Below are 27845 nucleotides of genomic sequence, written 5' to 3'. Positions count from 1 at the left end.
ACTGTCTGGACAACATCCGGCCAGTTCAGCGCCAAACGCAAGGTATAATATGCTTAAAACAGGTCAAAACACAGTAGGCCCTTGGTATTCGCTGGCATTTGGTTCCAGGACCCCCCATGGATACCAAAATCTGTGGAAGCTCAAGTCCTATTATATACAATGGCATAGTAAAATAGTTATATAAAAAGAAAAAAATCAAGCTTTGTTCTTGGAATGTCTACATTCTTTGAATATTTTAAAGCCACAGATAGTTGAATCTATGGACAAAAAAAACAGTGGATGTGGAGAGCCAACCACAAAATACTTTTTGCTCTGGATCGACCCTTAGCCCTCCATTGTAACACTGGGTTGCTGTTCTCATGTACGTCCCACTGTGCCACCCAGCACTACTACCTCTGGTGCAAGCCACTTGCTTTGAGGTCAGAATAAGGTGCCCAGCAATGGTTGCACACAGAGTGTGCAAACAGCTGCCCGGCGTCACAATAGAGTCTCCAAAATAATGGGGGGAATGTCAGGCCAGCTCCAGGGCTGCTCTTGGAGTATTCTGTCTCGTGGATATATCATCTTATGAGGGCAACTTTCTCAAGCTGAGGGTAACTTTCTCATTCCTTTCTACTTGATCTTTTCCCCCCTCTCAACCAGAGAGAGTGGGTATTGAACTTGGACCATCCATCTTTTTGACTTTTTTTCAGGAGTGTTTATGTGTGTGTGTGTGTGTGTGTGTATACATACCATTTTTATTTACACCACACATAAATATACAAGCATACAAATCATTACAACCATTTAACAAATTTAACCATAGATTTATCTATATTCTATATTACTTATGCAGTCAACCCTCCAAACTTGCGCATCTGGGATCTGCACCCTCAAATATCCGCAGAGGGATGACCTCCACTATTTCCAATGATGCGCATACATGGGGCGCACACCATTCAAGCCTCTGAGGCTTGAATATGCGCGAGCCTCCGTGTGTGCTGAGAGGTATCTGAAACATATCCCTCACAAAAAAGGAGGGCCAATTGTACTCTATATCATCTTTTATTTTAAATTCATCGTTTCTAATCAACTTTCTTATCCTGCCCTACTTGATCTCCCCCCCCCCCCCCATCAACCAGAGACAGCAGGTATTGCACCTGGACCATCTACATTTTTATCTTTTTGCCTGGTTTTCAAAAGGCTTTAACTCTATGGATTTTACAAATCATATTTAATCATAACTTTTTACAGGGTTTAACTAAAACAGTTTAAACGGTATTGGTTTAAGCTGCCTTGTGTTCTACTTCTAGAAATGGTGGGTTATAAATGAAATAATAACGATGATGCCAACAACAATACCTATGGCTGGCATGTGGCTACTTGGTGTTAAGGTGGCTGGTGTGTGTGCATTTGGCCAGGATAATTTATTTAGTTATGCTTATGTAACTAAATAGCTGATGTAGAATGCAGATAAATAATAGTACACACAAAGAATATGATCTATCATCAAATTTTACTTTATGGTCTTTAGGCATGGGCTTAATTTTATTTATCGATCATAATCAACAGAGTTTAGAAGTTGCTGTTTGTATTGGGCTGTGCCAAAGAACATCACAGCTTTTGCAAGCAAAGTATGATAGAGAATAGAGAATAGAATTCTTAATTGTTGTAAAGTCATTCTAGGAAGAATGGAAACATTAACCAGGAAGTCACAGAATGACCTTTTGTAGTGACTGCGATCTCTTGGAGAGAGTGTATGTTTTGGCTGTTTGCAATGGCTGACTTCCATTCTCATTACCTTCCAGGGCTCCAAGTGCAAGGGAGAAAAAGTTCCAGCCCCCAAGGTTTTCAAGGGACTGTTTACTGCCAGGAATGCTGAAGGTGCTCTGCTTCTTCGAAGGTCACAATGTGGCCACAAAGTGATTCGGGGGACTCCTGGCGTGGATTTCCAGGAGCAGTGGATCACCACGTTGTACAAATACTCCGTTGCCAAGAGAACGCAAACAATGGCCTCTTAATTCTTCTTGAGACTTTTCAACTCATAGACATCAGAGATGCCAGTTTGGGAAAATGTGGTTTAGGCAGTCATAGTAATGGGCATTAATGAGCAAAGGAATCAACTACCATGCCATTTTAATGTCGCTCTTACATCTGCATAGAAGGCAGAGCTGCATCTGGATACAGCTACATCTGCACAGAGAGAATGACAGAGTGAAACTTTTGGATGCCAATTCCCAGAATTCCATCTCCCTGGGGATTCTGAGAGTGGGAGTCCGAAAAAAAATTCGTTCCCATGCTTTGTATTGGCACAAAGAGGCAAGGATTGGTGCAAGGTGGCAAAGACTTTGGACCAGATTCAGTGTTAGTCCCAACTAGAGTTGAGTGCAAGTGAAATTTATTTGAGTTGCTATTCATTACAAATGGCTCGTTGATTTTAATGTGTATATTCTACTTGGGGCTAAAATTAGAAGTTCAGCAGGTCCCAGGTTCAAACTGTGACATCTCCAGTTATAACGGTCAGCTGATGGGTAAAGGCCTCAATCCCTCTTGAGATCACCCCCCCCCTCCCGATATCTTAATATTGATAAGACACCCTTTCACACTACACAGTTACAGCTCACCGATTCTACTTTATCTGCCATGGTTCCACCCCACAGAATCCTGGGATATGTGGTTTAGGGAGGAGGACTTAGAATTCTCAACCAGAGAGCTCCAGTGCCTCACTAAACTACAAAATGCATGGAATGCAGATGGAGCAGTCAAGGTGGAATCACACTGCTACAACTGTGTAGTCTAAAAAGGCAATTCTGGTGCAAAGATTTCCCCCCAGGCCAGATCAAGACTAAACCATTATTTCCCATAAACTTCCCAAAAGGGTATGCTGACGCCTAGATTACCCAGTAGCTTTTGTAAATGAGAATATCTGTAAAGAGATAGTAATGGAAAATAAGGTTAGCCTAATAATAGAAATAAGAAATGGCAGGATTTAGCACAGATGGCAAACTGCTATTTCATATCCAGAGTTGAATTGGGTTCATAACTTCCATTTCACATATACATATATGATGCAGTTCTGCTGTTCTTTCTATCAAGAATATGAAGACATTTGCCAATTTTGACAGACACTTCTAAAACCAAAATTGTGGAATGAATTTTCCCTGTTCCTAAAAGGTCCTGAAAGAAAAGAGTCTGTTGATTAAGATCTGCAAGCAGTGATGCCTTTTTTGAAGCCACCTCCAAAGCATAAAATGCATTATACGGTACTTAATGCATTAAGATCATTGCTTTCATGGATGCAGTTGAAGGCCAAAAGTACTTCAAAAGCAAATGTATAGAATCCCACCTTGTTAATATATTACTAACCTCTTCCTCAGGGACCGTGTTGTTGGGGTTATACCCACAAGCCGCTCCGTAAGAAGCCGGGTACATACTGGACCAGCCCTCAGGGGTACAGTTCCTGCTCACGTTACCTAGAGGAGAATAAAACAAGATATTGATCAGGCTCAATGGCTGCAGCTGTTGACAGGCCAGAGAAAAATCTACCTGCCTGATATATGGAATTGGTGATGCATCTTGATGTTTTTACAATCGACATCCAAAGCTGGGTGTTGTTATAGTTTTTTGTGGGTTTTTTGGGCTATGAGGCCGTGTTCTGGAAGAGTTTATTCCTGACGTTTCACCAGCAGCTGTGGCTTTGGCATCTTCAGAGAATGCTGGCAGGGAAGAGAGTGGGGTGTGTGTGCATACACACACACACACACACACACACACACACGTACACATTGTTGGTTGAGGGGAAGCAATTTGCAGTCTGTGTATTGTTCTGTTGTTGAATGGCAACAGACCTTCAACTTCACACTGGGTGTTGTTGGTTTTTGTTATTTACCTGTTTGTTTTTTGTTTTTCAAACATTAGGACTAGTGAGCAGGCATGCAATCCACCGCTGATTTCATTCATGAAATAAGCAACAAACCATTTAAGCAGAAAATATTTGAAAAATTGCATCGTTTTCAAAGATTATTTGCTGTACCTGACTTATTCTACACAAAATTTGCAGAATAAGTCACATACAGCAAATAATCAGCATTTCCTGCAAAACAAAACAAAAGCTATTTCCTGCACAGAAAATGTTGTCATATCTTGTACAAAATTTCATGTGTGGTTATTGTGTGAGTGCACAAAATATTATTTTCTGCATAGGAATGTTATGTGCAAAAAAGCAGAACTAATACAGTTTGATACTACTTTGCCACAGGTCAATGCTAGCCATTTTGTAGTTTTGTGAGATATTTAGCTTTCTCTGTCAGATAGCTCTGGTGCCACAGTGAACTACAAATCCCAGGAGTCCATAGCACTGAGCCATGGGAGTTAAAGCAGTGTCAAATGGCATTATTTCTGCAGTGCAGATGTAGTCCTAGTTGGTTGCTATCTGTGCCAGCAGTGGCACAGCTGGGGGTGGTGGGCAGCCAGAGATATCAGTTTTCTATTGCTGGAAATGCCAGACCAGCTCTCCCAAACCCAAAGCCAAAGAAGCTCAAAGCTGAGTACCAATTTGGTGACATTCCTTTGCAGAGGGGTATTGGGGAAAAACAAAGGGCACAGCTGCTGGTGACCAGTTTTGTAACAAAAACTTTTCCAGAAAGGGTGTTGAGAAAAAACAAGATACAAAGGAATTGATGGACAAGTTTGTAAAACCCTTTGGGGGGAGGTGTTGAAGAAGAAACAAAGTCTACAGGAACTGACTACCAGTTTTGTAAAGTCCCTTTGGGGAGGAAACAATGGGCCCTCCCCATTCACTGGGTTTGGAGATGCAAGGCTCCATGAATGTAGGAAAACCTCAAATAAAAAACCAATTTTTTTTTACTTCGGAGAGCACCTCTCTAGCACACGCTGGGTCTTCCAGCAAAAGGCTATGGTCATCATCTGCCAGAAGTTGACCATGGAATTGAATTGGAGAACCTAAAAATGCCTAGAGAAGTGTTCTCTCTAGGAATCTCTAAGTCCTCCTGCATGGCCCTATCTATGGTCAATGTTTCGTGGAAGGTGACCCCAGAGTCATGCCGGAGGACCTAGAGATTCCTAGAGAGATCATACAAATCAAATCCGTGAATAATCAAATTTGCAAAAGTCAAAGCCACAACTGAGGAGGGCTGACAATACCCAGAATATGCCTTATTTCCTTGTTTCACGTTACCCAAGGCAGCAGTTTAATATTTTAGCTTAGAGTCGTGTTGGATTCTCTAGACATTTCTAGGTTCTCCAGTGTGATTCTATGGTCCACCTCTGGCAGAAGTTGTGTTTATTCCCCCTTGGAGTTGAGTTGTGTTTATTCCCCCTTGGAGGAGAGATTAGAGGAGGGAGGGTTTCAGGAAAGACACATTAGGTCAGTGGGGTTGCAGCAGTCCTACTTCAGATCTATGCCAACCAGTGTGGGTGAATAATTGGCACAACATGCATTTCCCACCTCCATGGCTGACCCCCTTTTTATGGGACTAGCACTATATAGTCTCCTCTACTGTGCTCATTGTTCAGAGCATTTGCATCTGTGACATAACCCACTGTACAAACCTGATGTATATACATTTTTAAAAGCCTACATACTTGTACAATACTTGGAAAGTTGGATTGGGTTATGAACTGCCTACATTCCGACAACAAAGTAACAGTGTTAGGTCAGGTAATGCTTTGTCATCTGGAGTGCTTGGTGCTATTAGTGCTCTTGCGTGGGCTTAACTATCAATTGGGAACACACTTAGCAGCCATTTCTGCTTTTCCTTAAGGTGCATCCCCTCCATTATTTTGTTCCCTTCTTCTTTGTGCTTAATAAATGGACCAGCATACCCTCCATTCAAAGAAGTCCTTTCATCCACATCCTAGTTTCAAAAATGCTTTGATTTATTCTTCTTGGGGGGATGGTTTGGCCCTTTTTTTGGTAAAAAAAAAATTCCAGAGTTTAATTTGTACCTAAGAATGTTTTCCAGCTGGAAACCACAAATAAGGCAAAGGAGTCATGATCAGAAACTTTTGGACATATGCAGAATATACAACCATATGCTGCCATAGCATTATCTGATGGCAACGTAGTGTTACAACTATGCTAACAGCATAGCCTAAGTGTTATGCTATGACAATGTAGCTTCGCTCTATGCAGGCATAGCATTACTTTATGTTAATGTAAGGTTATCCTATATTCACAGAATCATAGAGTTGGAAGAGATCCCAAGGACCATCCAATCCAACCGCCTGCCATGTAGGAATACAGAATTAAAGTACTCCTGGCAGATAGCCATCCAGCCTCTGCTTAAAAACCTCCAGAGAAGGAGACTTCACCATGATCCCAGGCAGCATATACTACTCTCAAATAGCTCTCCCTGTCAGGAAGTTCTTCCTAATGCTGAGGTGGAATCTCTTTTTCTGTAGCTTGCATCCATTGCTCTGTGTCCTACTACCTTATTGCACAGGGCGCCTGGAATGGTACAAAAAGGTCCGGGGAAGGGAACGGAATGAGTGAGGGATGCATTTTACCGCACACAGGAAGTCCCCCTTCCATTCCGTTCCATTCCCCATTTGTCCCAGAGGAGGAGATTTTTGAGAACGGGGACCTCCGGCGGAGGTGGCATTCTGTGTGCGGTAAAATGCATCCCTCACTCGTTCCGTTCCCTTCCCAGACCCTTTTGTATCGTTCCAGTCAGCCCTGTGCGATAAGGTCTCTAGTCTCTGGAGCAGCAGAAAACAAGCTTGCTCCTTCCTCAATTTCGCATCCCTTCAAATATTTAAAAATTGCTATCATGTCACCCCTTAACCTTTTCTTCTCCAGATTAAACATACCCAGCTCCCCAAGCCACTCCTCAAAGGATTGGTGGTTTCCAGGCCTTTCACCATTTTGGTCATCCTCATTTGGACACGCTCCAGCTTGTCAACATCCCTTTTGAACTGTGGTGCCCAGAAACTGGATACAATATTCCAGGTGAGGTTTGACCAAAGCAGAACAGAGTGGCACTATAACATTTCTCGACTAGACACTATATTCCTACTGATGCAACCTAGAATTGCATTCGCTTTTTTTTAGCTCTCGTTATCACATTGTTGACTCATGTTCAGCCTGGGGTCCACTGTAGTCCACTATTGACATAGTTTTAGTCTATCCCAATGTATTGCTATCCTACACTGACTTAGCATTACCTTATACTGACTTAACATTGTGCTGTATGCCTTGAAGTCATTTTTGACTTATGGGGACCCTATCATGGTGCTTTCTTTTCTTTTTTTTAAATTATTTTTTTAATAATATTTCCATAAACAAATATCTTCCTACACTGTATTACATACTATTATATTTTAACACATTGTTTTATATACCCCTCAGTGCCCTCTTCCCCAGAGCCATTTCCATCCTTATATTCCATCCAAAATTTCAGTTCATCTTCTGGAGGTAATCTTCCTTCTTCTTTTCTCAGTACTTTCTCAATAAATTCTTTCCAAATCCCCTCAAAATCATTTCTTTTCCATAGTCCTTTTTTTTACTTTCAGTTTACATGTCAATTTATCATTAATAGCTAATCTCCATACCTCTTTGTACCAATCCTCCACTTCTACATCCATTTTAGTTTTCCAACACCTTGCTATTATTAATCTCACTGCTGTAAGCAAATTTGTTACCAAATCTTTTCCTTCTTTTTTCCATTTCTCTGAGTTATATAATGATAACAAAACTATATTCGGTCTTCTATCTATTTTTATATTAATAACATTTTCTATTTCTAATAGCACTTTCCCCCCAAAATTTTGTACATATTTGCATTGCCACCACATATGGATATATGACCCGACTTCTTGACAGCCTCTCCAACAATTTTTTGAGTTATTCTTATTAATATTATGTAATCTCACTGGAGTCAGGTACCATTTCCAAATCAACTTAGAATAATTTTCTTTTATCCGAACTGATAAATTTTTCAAATGTCTTTGTTCCCAAATTCTATCCCATTCCTTGTCATTTATTTTACATCCTAATTCTTCTTCCCATGGTCCCTTTAAAATATTTCCTTTTATTTTTCCTCCTTTATTCTCCATCAACATTTTATAAACTAGTAATTCCTTTTATATTCTCATTTTCTTCCATTTCTCTTCCTTTCTGAACTATTTGTTCAAATTGTGTATACTTTTTCTTTTCTACATTCCTTTTCCTCCAGTTTTTAATCCATTGTTCTATTTGCATATAGTGAAACCATCATGGTGCCTTCTTGACATGATTTGTTCAAGGAGGTTTACCATTGCCTTCCTCTGAGACTGACAGCATGTGACTTGCCCAAAGTGACCCAGTGGGTTTCATGGCTTTGCGGGAATTGAAAGCTGATTTCCAGAGTTGTAGTCCAACACTCAAACCACTACACCACACTGGCTCAAAAACATAGCATCTTCCTATTCAGATGTAACATTACTCTATGCCAGTGGTTCCCAAACTTTGTCCCCCCGGGTGTTTTGGACTACACTTCCCAGAAGCTTCAGTCAGCTTGACCAGTGGTCAGAAATTCTGGGAGCTGAAGTCCTAAACATTCACAGTGGCATAGTTGGGAATCACTGTTCTGTGCTGACATAGTGGCACCCTGTGCCAGCATAGCATTATGTTATGCCAACTCTCAGTAGGTTCTTGATTGCTCTTACTATGCTCCTCTTAACAGAACACACTAAATAAGAGCACCTCAACTTTGATTCCCATTGGGCTTTTCTCTTATCAGGAGGTTGCAATACCTAGTATAAGGAATACAGTCCATTATACAGTACTTGGTACTGCAACCAAATGGAATTAATCCATTCAGACTCTGGCTCTTCTTTTCTCAGGGGATTTGATGCTCTTTTTCATTTGGCCCCGTACTGAATGCAGTGTTTACTCGACATTCCCTGGCAATATGTAAGCAAGAGTCCAAAATCCATCATTTTTACTCTCCAGGAATGGTTCAAAGATGAGGGACCGGAGGCTGGAGGGGAAAGAAATGTTTATGTTTGTTGCTGTGTTTCTGCAAATCGGCATGATTGATGCAGTTGGGATGGAAGGCATAAAGAGAACAAAATGATCCGGGGACAATGTTTCTCCTCTACATGGTTCAATATAGAAGTGGGGCTGCAGAGACAGCCATCAATTTTGGGGGAAACGTTCAAGGCCAAGAAATGAGAGCAAAAAATGTGGATTCAGTGAAAAACAGCTTAGTTTGGGAGGTCACATTTACACTCACATAAATCAAAGCTAAAACCTTCTGCTAAATTAGTTATTATTACACAAAGAGTCAGCCAGGTTTCAACTCTGGGGCCATACGCTGGCTACATCTGCACTGCAAAAATAATCCAGGTTGACGCCATTTTAACTGTCATGGTTCAATGGTATGGAAATCTAGGAACTGTAGTTTTGTGAGACATTTAGCTTTCTCTATCAGAAGGTTCTGGTACCACAACAACTACAGTTCCCAGAATTCCATAGCACTGAGTCATTAGGAGCCCTGGTGGCGCAGTGGTTAAATGCCTGTACTGCAGCCATTCACTCAAAACCACAAGGTTGTGAGTTCAAGACCAGCAAAAAGGGCCCAAGCTCGACTCAGGCTTGCATCCTTCCGAGGAGGGAGCTAAAATGAGTACCCAGATTGTTGGGGGCAAATTAGCTTACTTGCTAATTAGCTTACTTGCTGTTCACCGCTATGATCTTTGGAATAGCGGTATATAAATAAAACAAATTATTAATTAAATTATTACAGTTAAATCAGTGTCAATCTGGATTATTTCTGCAATGCGGATGCAGCCGTTGTCTTCAGTTCCGTTTTGGTGGTCCTTGACAGTGCCAAATTTCTCAGTACCATTTTTCTGGTCACATTAAGGTCAGCCAAATGCATCTGGGAAAGTAGACTTAAGTCTATGAAAGCTCATGCTGCCAATTTCTTTCTTTCTGTTATTCTCAAAGATCCTACAAGACCTCTCTACAAGCGTCAGCTCAATCTCTTGAAACCGTCCATGAATTCACCTTTTCAATGGGCTGCAGGTCTACTGTACTATTTAAGATTTTTAAATACCAACCAGAAGCAAACATTCAGGCATTTCTGTTCCTCCCCTTTCCATTTTATTGGTTTTTGGGGGGCTGTCTAAGGGGCCCTCCAAGGGACCTAGCAGGGCAATAGACAAAGAGGTAGACCACATACCAGATGGATAGACTTATCAAGGACATGGCCATGAACAAGGAGGACCTGGGCAGGACAGTTAAGGACAGGAGGCTTGAAGGTGTCTCCTTCACGGGGTTGCCATGAATCCAGACCCACACAAGGAAAGTTAACAACAACAGAGGACTTTAGGAAACAAAAAACAAACAAACAAAAGTTAACCAGAGCTACAATAAAATGCAAAGGTCTTTCTCCATTTCCATGTCCACAACTAAGACTATCCATCTGGTTGTGGCCTATCTCTCTGTCTACTGCTCTACACTTTCCCTAAAACTATTGTCTTTTCTTGTGAGTGATCTCCTCTCAAGATAAGGCCAAAGTATGACAAACTCAATTTAGTCCTCTTGGCTTTCAGGGAGTGTTCAGACTTGAGCTGCTCTAGGAAACATTTCTTGGTCTTTTTGGCCATCTATGGTATTCTCAGCACTCTTCTTCAGCACCATATCTCTTCTTTCTATCATGCTTTTCTTTCTATCTGCTTCCTCCACTGTCCAGCTCTCGCATGAGTACATGGTGATGGGAAATACAATGGCTTGGACAATACTAACTTTGGTGTTTGGTGTCATATTTTTGCACTTTAAAATCTTGTCTAGTTCTTTCATATTTCTTTTTACAGCAGGGGTCGGCAACTATGGCCTTCCAGATGTTTTTGGCCAACAACTTCCACCATGCCTAGCCAATTGTAGGAGTTGTAGTTCAGCAAGTTCTGGATGGCCACACAGTCCCCATCTATCATTGAATTAAACAAGGGAGGGTGAACAAAGTAGCCCTACGGATGTTGTAGAGCAGTGCTCTTCACCATGGCCTCTGCTGGCTAGGGTTGCTGGTAGATGCAATCCTCCAAACCCTGCAGGGCTTCATAATTCCCATCCCTCTGTTAGAATGTGGCAGGTTTTCTAGGACTGAAATGCATCCAGTTAAATTTCCAGGTGCAGAAATATAGCTTGGTGAGAATGCAGGGGGAGGGGGAATGAACCAATCCCAGTGGATTAACCCGTCTGCAAAAGAACATAAATGAAAGAGACAGTGATTTATTGGAGCTTCACCTGACAGATGGAAAGAGAAGGCTGCTTGGAATCCAGCTGCCTTGGAAAATGGAGAAAGACCTTTGCAAAAAGCGGAAACAGAGCTTATGCTCCAGACATGATGTGGGTGACAATGAAAAGGAAGATAATAGCTCGGCACAAATGCGATTTAGCTCAGTCTGGCCTCCTTTCGTCTCGTCCTTGATCCTGCAGAGGCAAAATAACTCTATCCTGCCAAGCTAAGAAACACCCCCTCTCTGCAGTCAGGCAGCCTGAGGGTTAGAAATGGAGAGGAAATTTGTCTAGTGTGCATTTTAATATGAACCGACCTACTTCACGCTCTCCAACTAATATGTGAACTGGAGCACCACCGGGCTTCGCTTTTTGCACTTTTTCAAATTCTGCATTGCATTTCTCTGATCAGTATCAGTATTGAGTAATGTCTATGTTAGAGAAAAGCACATACAGATGCATACCTTAGGAGAAACCATGTATCAAAATGTGTGCATTAGAAGAGGCAGTTGGAGTGAAAATGATGCACAGAAGAAGGGAAAAAATGTACATAAATGTGACCACATGTTAGAGTATGAATTTCAAAGGATAAAGGAATATCAGTTCAAGTACTGGTTGGAAAGCATGCATTTAGGTAAGCTTTCATTACAATGCAAAGCATGGCAAAGACTGCACACTGAAGAGATTCATAAGTGTTACACAGTACTGCAGTTGTGTAATGCTGCCTTGTTAACAGGGTTGTCAAGTTTTCAGAACTGTAATTTGGGGTAGCACACTGCATTTATAGGCAGCAAGTGGCAGGAGAGGCAGGCCATACTACAGTCGCCCCTCCATTCTCGTGAACTTGAGATTTGCAGTCTTGAATATTCATGGAGGAATTACCTCCATTAAATTCAGTGAGTGCTCTCCTTGCACGCTCACAGACACACACCCCATTCAAGCCTATGGGGCTTGAATATTGACGAGTCTTTGTTTTTATGGGGGGGGGGGGTCTGAAAATGGGTCCACTGTGAAAATAGAGGGCTGACTATAGTTATATGTGGTTAAACCAGACCAGGTCATACATGGGTAAGCAAGGCCCTGTCTGTACAGACCAAATAAAACAACTTCCCCCTTTCCTTTTGGAAGATGCATGCCTGAACCCCAAATCTGGTATGAACAGACTAGAAGACGTCCAGCCCATTCAGCGCCAGGACTGGGGAATACCCACCCCCCCCTTATAACAGACTTAAAAAGTTTACTATTTGTTCCAGATCTTCCAACAAGATCTAGAGCCCTCCATCCCAACACAGGGAGGCTATTTAAAATGTGTCTCACTGAACTACCTAGTACCACTGCCATGCCTGGCAGTCACTCACTCTGAAGTCAGAATAAGATGCCCAGCCCAGCATGTGATCATTGCTGGACACCATTCTGATCTCAATGCAAAGTGATCTGTGATGGTGGCAGACATGCCAGGCAGCTTGCAGTCAGTTGAATGGCATCAGAACAGAGGATCTTTGGAAGTGGGGAGGGTCAGGGCATCTCCAGGGCTTGGATACTTTGGACTGTCCCTGGCCAGTGCAGACAGGATCCAAGAGTTCTCTGAGGAGCAAGGAAGACACAGGAGAAAGGTCTTAGCCATCCGAGCATCTGTCACGAGAAGCCAGCAATCAGGATGACCGAAGCCAAAAGGGAAATGCAAGGAGATGTAAAACATAATCCAGGCTAGAGGCCTGGTATTCAAATAAATCCACAAGCAGGAAGAGCACTGAAAGCCTGGGACAACAAGCTGTGGCCAGCAACAAAAATTCCCAGCAGCTGTTATGAGATTTATAACCCCCTGATCTTGAGATGCCAGGTGGTTAATGCCCATTGTCTCTCATTGAAGCTTCTGCAAGAGGCATTGACTCTTGCCACTGCTCCTTTTCCTGTCAATGTGCTGTAAATGTTAGGGGTGTCTCTTTGGTGTCTGATCAATTCCAGCTTTGGTAGGGACCCATCTTGCTGAAGTGGCTCATCAGCCATATCTGTTACCAGCTGCTCAGATTTGGGGAGGGATCCATCATGTAGAGGCAGGGTCCTTTCTAGATCTGAATCCTCTGCATAGCAGATCTCAAACTCCACAGATTGAGTTATGGAAGACAATCCAAACTACATGAAATGAGATTCCGCCTAAACCTTAGGAAGAAGTTCTTGATGTAAGATCTGTTAGACAGTGGAATATGCTGCCTCAGAGGGTGGTGGAACCTTCTTCTTTGGAGGTTTTAAAACAGAGGCTCAATGGCCATCTGTCAGATGTGCTTGGATTGTGTTTTCCTGCATGGCAGAAAGGTTTGGAAAGGATGGCCCTTGGGGTCTCTTCCAGCTCCATCATGCTACAATTTTATGGATACCAGCTCAAAAGGAGTTGGAATGTGTGAGGCAGGGCTTTTATAGCTTGTATCTACACTGTAGAAAAATGCAGACTGACATACTTTAAGTGTTGTAGTGCCATCCTCTGGCACCTTGGGTTTGCTAGTTTTACAAGATTGTAGCCTTCTCTGCCAAAGTAGGCTGGTGCCTCAGAAAACTACAAATCCCAGGGTGCTGTAGGATAGAGCCATGGCAGTAAAAGTGGTTTCAAACTGCATTATTTCTACTGTGCAGATGCACCCATTGCATCTCGTGAGAAGAAGGCCTCTCAGAAGATCTCTAAACTTGCAGGAAGCCCAAACCCTGCAAAATGTTATGATAGTACTGCAGCTAAAAGAGATAGACGGCAAGCCTGTGGGCAGGGAATGTTTTCTTATGAATCACCAGAAGACACTCTAGGTGCCTTTTTGATAGAAGAGCAGGATCAAACTGCTTTAAATATACAGAGGCGGGATGAAAAATGCCACACAACTGAAGCCCTAAATTTTAAAGAACAACATTTCAAACAGCTGCAAGAGGCAGAAAGAATTCTAACTATTGAAAAGAAAGGATGTTGAGGCGACATAATTGTGTGATTAAACTTGTTCTAGCCAGAGAAACTTATGCTGTAATAAAGCTAACTTGTTTTTACTGCAACCAACTAACATGCTCTAGTTCTGGATTGTCCTGTATGGAATAGGTAGTTCATTTGCATGTAAATATTTGCTTATCTCAATCTTACATGGAGGTACAAATCTCCACATGCTGGGCAAGTTTCCAACAGTTTTTGCTGCATTTTTGGCTGCTTTTTCTGTTTGAAACTCCCCCCCCCCCTGAAAAATTCATTTTTACAATTTTTTTTTGGTTGAAAGTCAATGCATTTTGCAAACAATACTGTTTCCTGCATTTAAAAAATGATTGTGAATTTTTTGCACACACTCAGCTTTCTTTCTTTCTTTCTTACTTTCTTTCTTCTTTTTGCAGATGAATGTTTCATAAAAACAGCCCTGGAATGTGAAAAGGTTCATACCATTTTCTCAGCAGGGTACCTTGATGCACTGAAACACCCTTTCTCATCAAGGATGAGAAACTTTGTGAACTTTCTTCACAAGCCTTCATGCCTCCAATGAAAGCCTCCAATGTGCCACAAATTCTGAGTCTAAGACCAGCTCTGTGGAATTTGAAAAGAATCTGGGAGCAGAGATCCACTGTTGAAGGGCAAAGCAACATGAAGGTTATCCCAACAGATTCAATGTCTCTCTTCTAACAGTAAGATTTAGACAAGGGATGGGAAACTGTGAAAGGCTTGGAGGCCACATTAGCACCCTCAGGAGACCTAAATAAAGTATTTTCCCCAAATGATCTCTCTGAGGGTCATGGAGGCATTTCAGGAACTTTGGTGCAACCTGCCTAACACATTGAGAGCTAGCATGGTGTAGTGGATTGAGTACTGGATGTTGACTTTGGAGACCAGGGTTTGGGTCCCCACTCAGCCATGAAAGCCACTGGGTGACTTTGGGCAAGTCACACACTCTCAGCCTCAGGGGAAGGCAATGGAAAACCTCCTCTGAATACATCTTGCCAAGAAAACTCCACGATAGCTTTGCCTTAGGATTGCCATAAATCAGAAATGACTTGAAGATATACAACAACAATAACAATGACTACTACCTTATTGTGCTGTATTTGTAGAACAGACTACTGCTCCAGGGAAATAATGTGACATTTCTGAACATGTAATTGGGCTCCAAAGCATAAGTCTTAAAAATCAATGTAGGAAGGTTTCATGAGCATCACTAGCCTTTCCCACTGTCTGCCAATGGACAGAACTTGCGAAAGTTACTTTTGTTGGATTGCAACCAGCAGAATTTCACAACCAGCAGGGCCAGTGACTTTGTTGGCTGGGGGATTTGAGGAACTGGAGTCCAAACCAAGGTAATATGTCAGTGGGGTATAAGCCAACTTTGGGTGCCTTAGGATGCAAAGGGTATATAACCAGATGTTGTGCCTGCTCATCAGGACTTTTTCAGAGCATTTACCTCCAGCTGGAAGGGAGCTCAGATGAACTAGCTTGCAAACCAAAACCCTCATTCATTTTCATGTGTGAGTAGCTGCCCAATATCACTTACCTTGAGTTTCAGAAAAGAAGGTGAAATAAATTGGACAGGGCAATACTCTGGTTTCGCCCAAACGCGCTGCAGGCCAGCAGCTGATGTTGTCCCAGTCACTCCTGCAACCTGTAAAAGAGAAGAACCATTTAAATCAAAATGGAAACCAAGAAATCTTTTTGACCTAATGTTCAGAGCATGCCCACACACACACACACACACACACACACACACACACTCTCACAGATAGACTACACATATGGACCCTTCCTCCAGTTATATATCTGCAGAACCAATATCTGCTGAGGGGAAAAAGAGACACCATAGAGTTGTATGTGAAAATGCCTAGACAGTGTCCGCTAGAAATTTCCTAGTCTTCCAATGCAACTTTATGGTATGCTTGTACCAGAAGTCCTTTATTTGAATAGGATTCACTATTACCCTTGGTTTCCAGGACCTATGGTAAGTTCAGGAACCAAACCCCCACAGATACAGGAGCTGATCTTTACATTTTTTGAGCCTGTGGCCCAGAGATTCCAGAATTGGCTGGCATCTTGCTAATAACATATGTAGAGTCAGGTCACACTAGGCATGTGTGATGAATTATTCACCCTAGTGTAATGGACATATTCTGCTGGAATTGGGTGTATAGCAATGCTGCAGGTTGCAATTTTCACATTGTTCACAGTACATCTAGAAACTGTAACATTTCTATTCTGGGGGGGGGGGGGGGGACCTAGTGCTGGTGAAGTCTATCTCCACATATGGATAGTTATGCTACCCTGAATGGAAATTATACTGCAGCTACTATACTGGGTCCCTTCTTGGAGAAAGGCGGAATACAAATGAAACAAACAAACAAACAAATAATAAAGTGTATGAAAGCTCCTGGATTTTTGTGTTACAGTTTGATTTCCATATCCATGGATTCTGCATCCATCCATTCAACCACCCACAGCTTGAAAATTCCAAAAAACAAACCTTGAATTTGCAGTTTTATATAAGGGACAGGATTTTATCATGCTATTATATACAATGGGACTTGAGCACCCACGGCTTTTGGTATCCATGGTGGGGGGGTGTTCCTGAAACCAAACCCCAGTAGATACAAAGGACCCACTGTATATTTATGTCTATCCACTCCCAGTGCCCTAGTCCAACATTTGAACTACTACACCAAGCTGGCTCTAGGTATTGTTCCATGTGCAATTCCACCTTAACTACCAGAGCTACATCCTATGGAATTCTGGTGTTTGTAGTCTGGTGAAACACTAGAACTCTTGGGCAGATAATTCTAAATGCTCCTCTGTACGCTGCCAATATACCAGAAAGGCAGCATGGTATAGGAATTTGAGCATTAGTCTATAACTCTGGAGACCAGGGTTTGAATCGCTGCTGAGCCATGGAAATCCAATGGATAACTTTGGGCAAGTCATACTTTCCCAGCCTCAGGGGAAGGCAAAATCAACTCCTCTGAACACATTGTGCCAAGAAAACCCCATGACAGGAGTTGCCATAAGTCAGAAATGACTGGAAGGCACACAATAACAACAACAACAACAACAACAACAACAACAACAACAACACCCTGTCAATCCAAGGATTTTGTAGAGTGGAACCATGACAGTTAAAGTGGAATAGTAGTGTAGTGTGGATGGGCTCCTGTTCTCGGAGAATGAAAGCCCTGAAGCCTCAGTTCCTCCCTTCACTAGAGGAGCCCAGAATGTTCTAAATCAGTGGTTCTCAACCTTCCAAATGCCGCAACCCTTTAATACAGTTCCTCATGTTGTGGTGACCCCCAACCATAAAATTATTTTCGTTGCTACTTCATAACTCTGATTTGGCGACTGTTTTCCTATGGTCTTAGGTGACCCCTGTGAAAGGGCTGTTTTCCTATGGTCTTAGGTGACCCCTGTGAAAGGTCTGTTTTCCTATGGTCTTAGGTGACCCCTGTGAAAGGGTTGTTTTCCTATGGTCTTAGGTGACCCCTGTGAAAGGGCTGTTTTCCTATGGTCTTAGGTGACCCCTGTGAAAGGTCTGTTTTCCTATGGTCTTAGGTGACCCCTGTGAAAGGGCTGTTTTCCTATGGTCTTAGGTGACCCCTGTGAAAGGTCTGTTTTCCTATGGTCTTAGGTGACCCCTGTGAAAGGGCTGTTTTCCTATGGTCTTAGGTGACCCCTGTGAAAGGTCTGTTTTCCTATGGTCTTAGGTGACCCCTGTGAAAGGGCTGTTTTCCTATGGTCTTAGGTGACCCCTGTGAAAGGGTTGTTTGACCCTCAAAGGGGTCGCAACCCACAGATTGAGAACCATTGCTCTAAATAGATATTTCTAATTTTTTTCCCGCTGAGTCAGTCTCATTTTGCTATCCAGAGCTGCTTTCAGAAAGCATGTTGATATTATAAGAAAGGGAATGAGTCACTACATTAGGCAATCTTGACTTCAGAGGAAAAGAGAGTGAGACGGGCATTCTAAAAAAAGAGACCTGAAATGACTCAGGATAGCAAAGTGCAAGGGATGCGAAACCGCACACGAAACTTTGATGCAGCATTTAAACTCTACTTGCACTGCATCTTTTATCCCTGCATTGCTTTCCAAAATCCATGCAATCACTCACAGCCTTGTCCTGTAGGGAAGAGGAAGAGCACACAGGATACCTATGTTTGCTGTCATAGCATTAGGCCGTCAACCAACCATTCCTTTTTCCAGGCTGATCACAGGCTATTTTTCCATGGTGACTGGATGAGGCTTCAGTACTGGGAGCAAACAAGAAAAGATGGGCCAGAACCCTCTTGGAGCAGTGGTGTACCTAATATATTTGACAACCAGTGTGGATCATTTTTTAATACCTCCCATCTTCTCTTCAACAGCCTTCTCTGATTCTGGTAGAGCTGCTGGCCAGAAGATTTGCTTTCCTGCCCAGGCAGCGGACCCATCAGACCCAAAAGGTAGCCCCTTCCTACCAGTGCACTAGGTGACACCCCCCTTTGAAATGTCACCTGGTGCAGTCCACACTTCTAGCACACCCTAATGATGCCCCTGTCTTGGAGAATTGAACTATTGCACCTTGGAGTTATGTTAGCATCACTATGTTTTGCAACATAACATAACATGGTATGTAGTGCCTACATCTGCCATCATTTTCCCCAAACTGTGTAATGGCAGCTGGGCAATAAATCTGCTCCCCAACACCAAAAGTTTGGTTGGAGGGGGTAGTAAAACCCCTCCCATGCCATCACCCTATTCTTAGACCTCTGTGTAAGTACGCTGGTAAAACCAGATGCTCTGGCAGTGTTAAATGCAATCTTGTCCCTGGTTTCCTGAAAAAAACCTTCTGACCAAAACAGGTATGGCTGCTACAGAACCAGCCTGGTTTCTGACACATTCAAAGATGCAGACTGTTCAGAGATTTTGAAGCTGGTCGCTTCAGCCAGGATGAAAAATAGCTAGAGAAAACTGCAGAAGTTTGAACATAGTTAACTAAATAGTTAAAGGGTTCCTGTAGCTAGGCTAAAACATTGATCAGAATGGTGATTTGCAGTCAAGAAATAAGAAGACTAGGAGTGGGAAGGACAGCTATGAAAGAACAACACAAAATCTTAAAGAGAAAAGATATATAACAGAGCATCAAGCCACTATATTTCCCATCACCATGTATGGATGTGAGAGCTGGACAGTAAAGAAAGCAGACAGAAAGAATATCAACTCATTTGAGATGTGATGCTGGAGAAGAGTGCTGAGGATAACATGGACAGCCAAAAAGACAAAGAAATGGGTCCTAGAACTGATCAAATGGGAAATCTCTTGAAGCCATGATGACCAAATTGAGGCTGTCATACTTTCACCAGGCATGAATCATTAGAAAAGACAATAATTCTAGGAAAGGTAGAAAGTAGCAGAAAGAGATGGATAGACTCCAATCATGAAGGTCACAGGAATGAGTTTGCAGGACCTAAGCAGAGCAGTGGAGGACAGGGGGTCTTGGAGATGTCTCATCCACAGGGTCACCATGAACTTATCAGACCAGCAATGTATCTAAAACATGGCATGTACTTGGAAAACTGTCCTTCATTTGCAGGATTTGCAGAACTCTAAAAGTCACATCAAATTGTACTAAAGATCTCAGGTTTCTTCATCACAAATGCATCCCATTGGATCTAAAATACATCCCTTTTGATTAAAAACACAATCCCAAACGTGTGACTAGAGACAAAAAGACATGAATACTTGGATTATCTTTGCTCCTCAGGCGAGAAAAGTAAATACAGTGTAGATGAGTCATGAAAAAACTGTGCAAGGGGAAAATTCCACAGTTTGCAAGTGTTGTGGGAGTATTTGAGTGTGATACAGGCAGAGGCGTGTTAACTTATCCAGGTGTTTCATCTCCAGTGGGAAACCACAGTGTAGCTAAGAAGCTGTAAGTCGGGGTGGGCAACTGAATGGGAGCCAAGGAGCAATTTCCCCACATCCCTATGGGATGCACTCTCCTCTAGCAACTCCAAACACCTCCATCTTCCTCTGCAGTCCCTCTCAAAATGGTGACAGGAAGCAACATGTGATGGAGGGAGGGTATAACATCAATTCTGGTCACCATTTTAAGGATAGCAGAGGAAAACAGGGGTGTTTGGGGGTTAGAATGGGGTTCCATGTGCTTGTGTGGGCATTTTTGCATTTCCTTACACATTTGGGGAATCTTCTGGGTATTTTGGGGCAAATGTTTCCTGGAGATCTTGTGGATATTTTAAAAAATTTAGGCCAGATTGGGGGATGGCTGGTGGGCTTCAAGGGGCACAAAGGTGTGTTCCAAAGGCTCCAGATGGGGACCACGTGCCATGCTTTGTTCACCCCTGTTGTGTGTCCTCACATGGGCAATCATTTTCTTTCCATCTCCATGTGATGGAGGGACGCAAAATCCAATGGCTTCGAGGCACCACCAAATGTCAAAGGCGATTAAGAGAACTTTTAAAGCAGAAAATTGTGGGAAAGGGGACAGACCTGACACCTAAAATGGTAAGGAATGATGGATCTGAATTGTGGACTCAAAGGCTGGAATCCTGTTGTGACTTATGCATGCAAACGTTCTCCTATGAAGTAGTTGGAGATCTTTGTCTGATGTGGAATATCTGCACTCCATTCAAGGTGGCGGAAAGAGAGCTGTGTATGCAATGCCACTATGCGTGTACATGCACACAGTGTATAAGATGTGCAGAGCCAAAGTACACCATTTATGCTTTTCAAAAGATTTGCTGAAAACAAGGTAGAATGGATGCATGAGTGAGGACAGGTGAAGCTGACACAATCCAGGAACAGAGCGATCTGTCCGCATGAAGCAGAAACATCCACTTCATTGAAGTCAGTCAGGAGAGAGGCTCAGATCAATGCCCCTGAGTACCACTCTCATTTATATCAGAGGGAATCTGGCAATCTGTAAAGCTATTATCTAGTTTGGCTACCTTTATATAAGAAGAAAGGGCTGCAACTGGCACGGTGCAAATATCCCTTGGCTTCTTAAGATTCTTTTCACTGCAACGGAATAGCTGGACATATAAGCTCTGCTGAGAAACTCTGATTAGTAAAGGCATTTTCAAATGCCTGCTATTAACTGGGGCTCTTGGAAATTCATTAATATAATATGGATGGTGGCTTGCTGTGAAAGCGTTTGTAATAAATTTGATCAAGACAGCAAGGCTGCGTTGTCACAGTGTCCGAATGTAATATGAAAGGATGCTGTCAAACAACCTTAATTAACAAAATCATTGTCCTGTTGAATAGCATGTCATGTTGGAAACATGCTCCTGGATTATGGCTCTTCCATGAGACTTGGCCTTTCGGTGTAGACAACTGGGCTTTAATTGATGGCTTTTGACAAATGGATGTCTTTCTAAATAACTGGACTTTATAATTCAATCCCAGATTGCTCACCCTGTTGCCTGGCCTGCTTAACAAGGTTGTTGTGAGAATGAATTGAAGAAGATGATGATAATCATGATGATATTAATTTTTATACCAACCAGGGGTGGATTAAGACTTTTAGAGACTCTAAGCACTTAAAAGATTTTTGGTGCCCCTATAAATATCAAATTCAAAATATAAACAATAATAAACTGTAAAATATTTTTTCCTGAAATGAACCAAAACGTACGGTAAGATGGGAAATAATGTTTATTTTTGTATTTGTTGCATTTGCTTGTTTTGTATTTGTATATACCCCCCTCCCACCTCCATGCCACCATTCTCTGAAGATGCTAGCCACAGATGCAGGTGAAACGTCAGGTATAAACTCTTCCAGTCCAAAAAACCCACAAAAAACTATCTTCATTTGGTATAGGAAAAACTCAAATCGAACAGAAATGGTACAGTTTGGTTGCTTATTTCTACAAATGTATTGTTTGCTTCTTTAAATGTTTTGTTTTGTTCTCCCAGCATCGGAGGTGAGTTCAAATTCCCCTATCATTTGGGAAGACCTGATTTGGCAAGGTTTGGCTTAGGGAGCTGGGTATGTTTAACCTGGGGAAGAGAACGTTAAGAGGTGCCATGATAGCCATGTTTAAATATTTGAAAGGATGTCACATTGATGATGGAGCAAGCTTGTTTTCTGCTGCTCCAGAGACTAGGACATGGAGCAATGGATTCAAGCTACAGGAAAAGAGATTCCACCTCAACATTAGGAAGAACATCCTGATGGTAAGAGCTGTTTGTTGCCTTTGTCTCTGAGGCTGAGAGAGTGTGACTTGCTCAAGGACCTCCAGTGGGTTTCTATGGCCAAGCAGGGATTCAAACCTTGGTCTCCAAAACTGTAGTCCAGTGCTCAAACCGCTACACCACGTTGGTGTAGTAATGTAGCAATATAGTGATATTACATAATATATTATGGTAGTGATATAGTAATACAGTACGGTTGCTCCTCCTAACTCGCGGATCTGAGATCTGCTTCCTTGAATATGTGCAGAGGGACAACCTCTGCTATTTACAGCCTATGGGGTTGAATAAGCACGAGCCTCTATTTTCATGGGGGGTGAGGGGTGGGTCTGGAATGGATCCTCTGTGAAAATGGAAAGCCAACTGTATAACAATTTAGTAATACAGTGACATAGTAATAGTGGTACATATCCATCAGTAGAGGTGGGGGGAGTCACTAGTGTGTCTTTGTTTAGCTGTACAGCTAGGTTTCCTTTCATTCTTGTTGTTGGTATATATAGGTTTTAGTTGTCTGTATAAAATGTGTTTATGGTTCCGTTTAAGTTTAATAAAAATGATTTTTTTGGTTTTTAAAAAAGGAGTGTTATGAGACAGAGTAGATTTACCCCCCCTCCCCATAGCAGATCCACCAGCTACCCCTGTGAAAATAATTCAGGATGAATCTGGGTTAAACCTTCATTGTTCACATGCATCCTAAATGCACTCAATTAAGCTGGGGGACAGCTGCCAAAACCCCCACTTAATCTGGGATAATCAATACTGCTTCCCCCCCAAGTGTTTAAAAAAGATCCGCATCATTGATAGCATGAATAACCAATGTGGATAGAGCTGAATAGAACCGGGATAAAATGCTGCATACAAAAAAAGAGGTTCCGAATGCATTTGCATCATCAGCTCCATCTTTATTTGGATGCTTGCATGTGCACAACCAAACTCACAGCAATGTGATCGATGCCGTTCCACAGTATGAATAACAAACCCAGAATGCATGAGTGAGATGATTCGCATTGTTGCGCTAAAAACCCCCAATGTTTGAATGATCCCTGGTTTTTGCATTTAAGCTATTATACAGATATATTTGTGTGTATATTCTTCGTGAACCCAGCTTCCAAATATATTAATTTTCATTGCAGCTGGTTTCTTTGTTTGTTTATGGTAGTGGTGGGGAATCTGGGGTGCTGGTGTTTCAGTCCACAGCAGAGTCAGCACAAATAGATTGGCTGTTTAACTCCGCTTGGATGGTCACATTTCTATCTGGTGCTTTGGCCTGTCAGCCTGACTTTTGTCAATCTGAAGCTCAGGGCAGTTCCTCAAGGTGAGAAGTGAAGCAATGAGAGAATTCAAGCAGGAGCATGACTCTGTGAAATGATAGGCAGACAGCCATCCAAGAGTCTCCAGCAACAAAATTTGAGCCTGGAAACAGAGATGCGACTAAGACTGAAGGCCAAGGATTTGATTCCGTTCTCTTGGGGATAGGAATTTGCTAACATACAATGTAATACAACATAAATATTTTGATTAGAGAGATCTTGTAGCACCTTTGAGGTTAACAGAAAAAAGTTGGCAGTATGAACTTTCGTAGACTTAATATTTTAAGTCTGTGATGAGCTGAATCTGCGAATTTGGAGCCTGTGGATATGGATAAAGACTCTAAAGGGGTTTGTTTTATTTGATTAAGGTATATTCCTCTTTTCTCCCAGATGGGACCTAAAGTGGCTTACGATGTATGTTAAAACAATGAGATTACATTGGGCTTGGTATCTACTGAGATTTGATTCCAGGACCCCCTGTGGATACCAAAACCAATGGGAGTTAAATTAAATACAGTGGCGTAGTAAAATGGTATCCCTTATATAAAATGGCAAAATCAAGATTTGCTTATTGGAATTGGTATTTTTTAAAAATATATATGTTCAAGCCGTGGATGCTTGGAATCCGTAGTTAAAGAATCTGTGGGTACGGAGGACCGAGTGTACAAAGGTTTTAAAAAGCATTAAACAAAACTCCTCTTGAAACACTGAGGACAGTTAAAAACAGATTAAAACTGTTTTTGTCAAGTGCCTCAAAGTCATAGAGTTTTCTTGGCAAGTTTCTTCAGAGGGGGTTTGCCATTGCCATCTTCTGAGGCTGAGAGAGTGTGACTTGCCCAAGGTGGTCTTTTATGCTTGAGCGGGGAATCAAAACCTGCCCTCCATATTCCAATGCTCAAACCACTACACCACACTGGCTCTATTATGTATTCCTGCGCAGAAGATCTTTGCTTGCTGGCAAAACAGAGAGGAGAGAGGAAGCTAGTTGAATGCCCTGTGGAAGGGTATTCCCTGAGATTTCTGAAAGAGAAGGCTAAATATCTCACAAAACTACATATCCCAGAATTCCATAACATTGAGACATGGCAGTTAAAGCTGTATCAAACTGCATTAATTCTGCATCCTAGACACAGTCTGATTCATATTCATGATCCTTACAAATGAAATGGTGTAGGGAATATGTAGGGATCATAAAAATCCCCTAAACCTGGCCTATCGATTGGGGTGCGGCAGACCGATATTCCCACCCTTCCCACCAACAGTCTCCGGTGTGAGAGTCAGAAGCAGAAGCATTGTCAAAAGCATACCAACCGGAGAGCTCATGTTTGCTTTTGAAATCCTTCTCTCTAGGTTGTCAATGTTTATTTTCAAATGCCTGGCTTATTCCTATTTGCTGGCGGGAGTGGGGCTAGTTTTAGATTCTTAGAATAGATCTGGTTGGTGTGTGTAGTCAGGGAGGTATATGCTGCCGGTTGCTAAATCCGCTTTGTGCTTGCCCAAGCACCTATTCAAACAACAGGTGAGGAGAAAAACTTTCAAAGAAAGGGATCAACCTGCCTGATCTTGATGGCTTCTATGTGGGAGATATGCCACGCTAAGCCTCATTTCAAATATGCGCTTGGCAAAAAGTATGGTGTGTGCATTAGGAAAATAAAGCACTGTCAATCCATCTTGTTCCTTGTTTTGGAGCTAGTCATGGAAACCCCGGGCGCTTGGGAGCAGGGATGATAGATTTGGGCCTGATTACAATTGTAAGATGCTTAACTAGAGTAGATCCCTTGAATCAATGAGATTCAATATGATGCAGCTCAGGAAGGATATCAACAAGCTGGAATGTATCTAGAAAAAGGTGACCAAGATAATCAAAGATCTGGAAACCAAGAGTCTATCTACACTGTAGAAATAATGCACTTTGGCACCACTTTAAATGTTGTAGCTCCATCCAGCGCAATCCTGGGAGAAGTAATTTTACAATGTGTTTAGCCTTCTCTGCCAAAGAGCTCTGGTGTCTCACAAAACTACAAGCCCCAGCATTCTGTAGGATAGAGCCATAGCAGTTACAGTGGGGTCAAATTGCATTAGCTGTATACTTTGGTCCTCCAGGTGTTTTGGACTTCAACTTCCAGAAGCCTCAGCCAGCTTGGCCAACAGTCAGGAATTCTGAGGGCTGAAGTCCAAAACATCAGGAAGGCTAAAGTTTGGGAACCACTGGTGTAGATGCAACCCAAGATATAAGGAACAATGTTGGGAGCTAGGTATGTTAAACCAGGAGGAGACAAGACTGGTGTCTTGTTGGTGGTTGTGGGAAGAGCATGGCCAAGCTGGGATTCGAACCCTGGCCTCCAGATCTTGTGATCCAACACTCAAATCACTATATCATGCCTGAGGTATACCATAATTATTTGTCCATGTGACTATCACTATGGCTAGCATGTCTACTTTGGCCCATCACCATAAGAGAAAGGTGAGAACAGCTTGCTATATATCTCAAAACTTTGGCCCAGGAGACAAAGGAATCTACACAGCACTTTTGAAAATGGTTCTCTGAGCTTCTAATCAATATCTGAGCATTAAGTCATCCATCATAGGTAGGCCGTGAATAACACACATTGTTTCTTGCAAAACAGCATAAATAGCACTCATGCTTGGGATCGGTCTGCCTGGATATCGATCGCTTCCAAGATCAAGGCTGCAAGGATGGATCTGCTCATAGTCACAATCTTCTTAAAAGCAAAAGCCTTACACTATCTGGCATACGGTGTGAAAGGAGACCATCAGCCAAACCGAGATGTGAAATTCAACTGGCTGTGGCTGTTCCACTAGAAGAGAGCAGGGAGAGAGGGGGGAAAATAAGCCACCCGCCAGCCAAAAATTGCAAGCTTTTCTTTATCAAAAGCCAAATATTTACTTTGGATGCAGAAGCAACAATAACTACAGCTTTCATAACTACAATTCCAACATCTTCCTGCACAATTTAACCAGTAATATTCCACAGAGGCTGAACAGATCTAGGGTCTTCAAGGCTGGGATGGAATGAATATTCATTCATTTGCCATCCATATTCCATCCCTCCTGCTCCAATTTTTTTTCTAGGGGAAAAAAAAGAGGCTTCGTGGATAATGGAAAAACAATTTTTAAAAAGCCATCTTCCTTCCTCCAGTTTTTCTGTCCCCGCCGCTCCCCAATCCTTCATACGTCTAATTGTGGCAAGTCCAAATCTATGTACAGGGAGAAAAGATTTTGAAGTCAGGTCTTCTGGCAGTGGGGATGACAATTTGTTGTTCTTGTGTGCCTTCATATCGTTTCTGACTTATGGCAACCTAAGGCGAAGCGATCTTGGGGTTTTCTGGGCAAGTTTCTTCAGAGGAGATTTGCCTTTGCCATCCTCTGAGGCTGAGAAAGTGTGCCTTCACCAAGGTCACTCAGTGGGTTTCATGGCCAAACTGGGAATCAAATCCTGGTTTCCATAGTCATAGTCCAACACTCAAACCGCTATGCCACACTGGCTCTCCCTAGGATATGGGTATCTGTACCAAATTTCTGACTATATGTGTGCTGTCCTTCAGTGGCTGCTGATGGCTTCCATGTCAGTGGGGCAGTGAATCTGATTTGGGTTTCAGTCCAGACTTTAAAAGAGACAGTTTAGGTACTGAAATCCATGACCAAAACAGGTTCACTAACTTGCATAGAGGCTTATAAGTTCAGACTAACATTCAGAGCAGATGGCCCATCCCATAGGCAGGGGCACCACTGGTTTGTGTTACTGAGCACATCAGCAGATATGTTCCAGGCTCTCAGTCCAAACTTTGAAAAGTTGGCTAAAATGTACAAGACAACACCAGATGTCATTTTTGTTTTTGGCTTCATTTCAAGGGTGGGGAGACAACAGGTTTTGGCATGATCTATGACTCCCTGGACTATGCAAAGAAAAATGAACCAAAGCACAGATTAGCCAGGTACAATCCTTTAGTTATTTGTCTGCTACTGATAGCAGTGGTCATTCTGAAAGGATACTTTTGTTTTTGCTTTTCAGGAATTTACTATATGGGAACAAATTTTAAAATTCTGGTTAGATCAACATTGTTTCTTTGTGTTTATGGCTCAAATATGATCACTTAAACTACTGTTTTACATATG

The 27845-nt window shown here is 42.2% G+C and overlaps 1 protein-coding gene across 1 annotated transcript in view; it reads right to left on the bottom strand.

Moving 5' to 3' along the window:
* The window catches only part of VIPR1 (vasoactive intestinal peptide receptor 1), a 104206-nt gene that overhangs the window by 31068 nt on the left and 45293 nt on the right, over window positions 1–27845 (bottom strand). The window contains exons 3-4 of the mRNA XM_089533721.1: window positions 15724–15831; window positions 3346–3452 (exon numbers count right to left, since the gene is read on the bottom strand). Coding sequence (XP_089389847.1) covers window positions 3346–3452; window positions 15724–15831 — 215 coding nt within the window. The remainder of the gene's footprint in view (window positions 1–3345; window positions 3453–15723; window positions 15832–27845) is intronic.

The sequence above is a fragment of the Sceloporus occidentalis genome, unplaced genomic scaffold, assembly GCF_023333645.1.
Source record: "Sceloporus occidentalis isolate IW3139 unplaced genomic scaffold, rSceOcc1.0.p SCAF_7, whole genome shotgun sequence".
Taxonomy (NCBI): Eukaryota; Metazoa; Chordata; class Lepidosauria; order Squamata; family Phrynosomatidae; genus Sceloporus; species Sceloporus occidentalis.
Note: the sequence above shows the minus strand (reverse complement) of the source record. Positions and strands in the feature narration are given on the sequence as shown.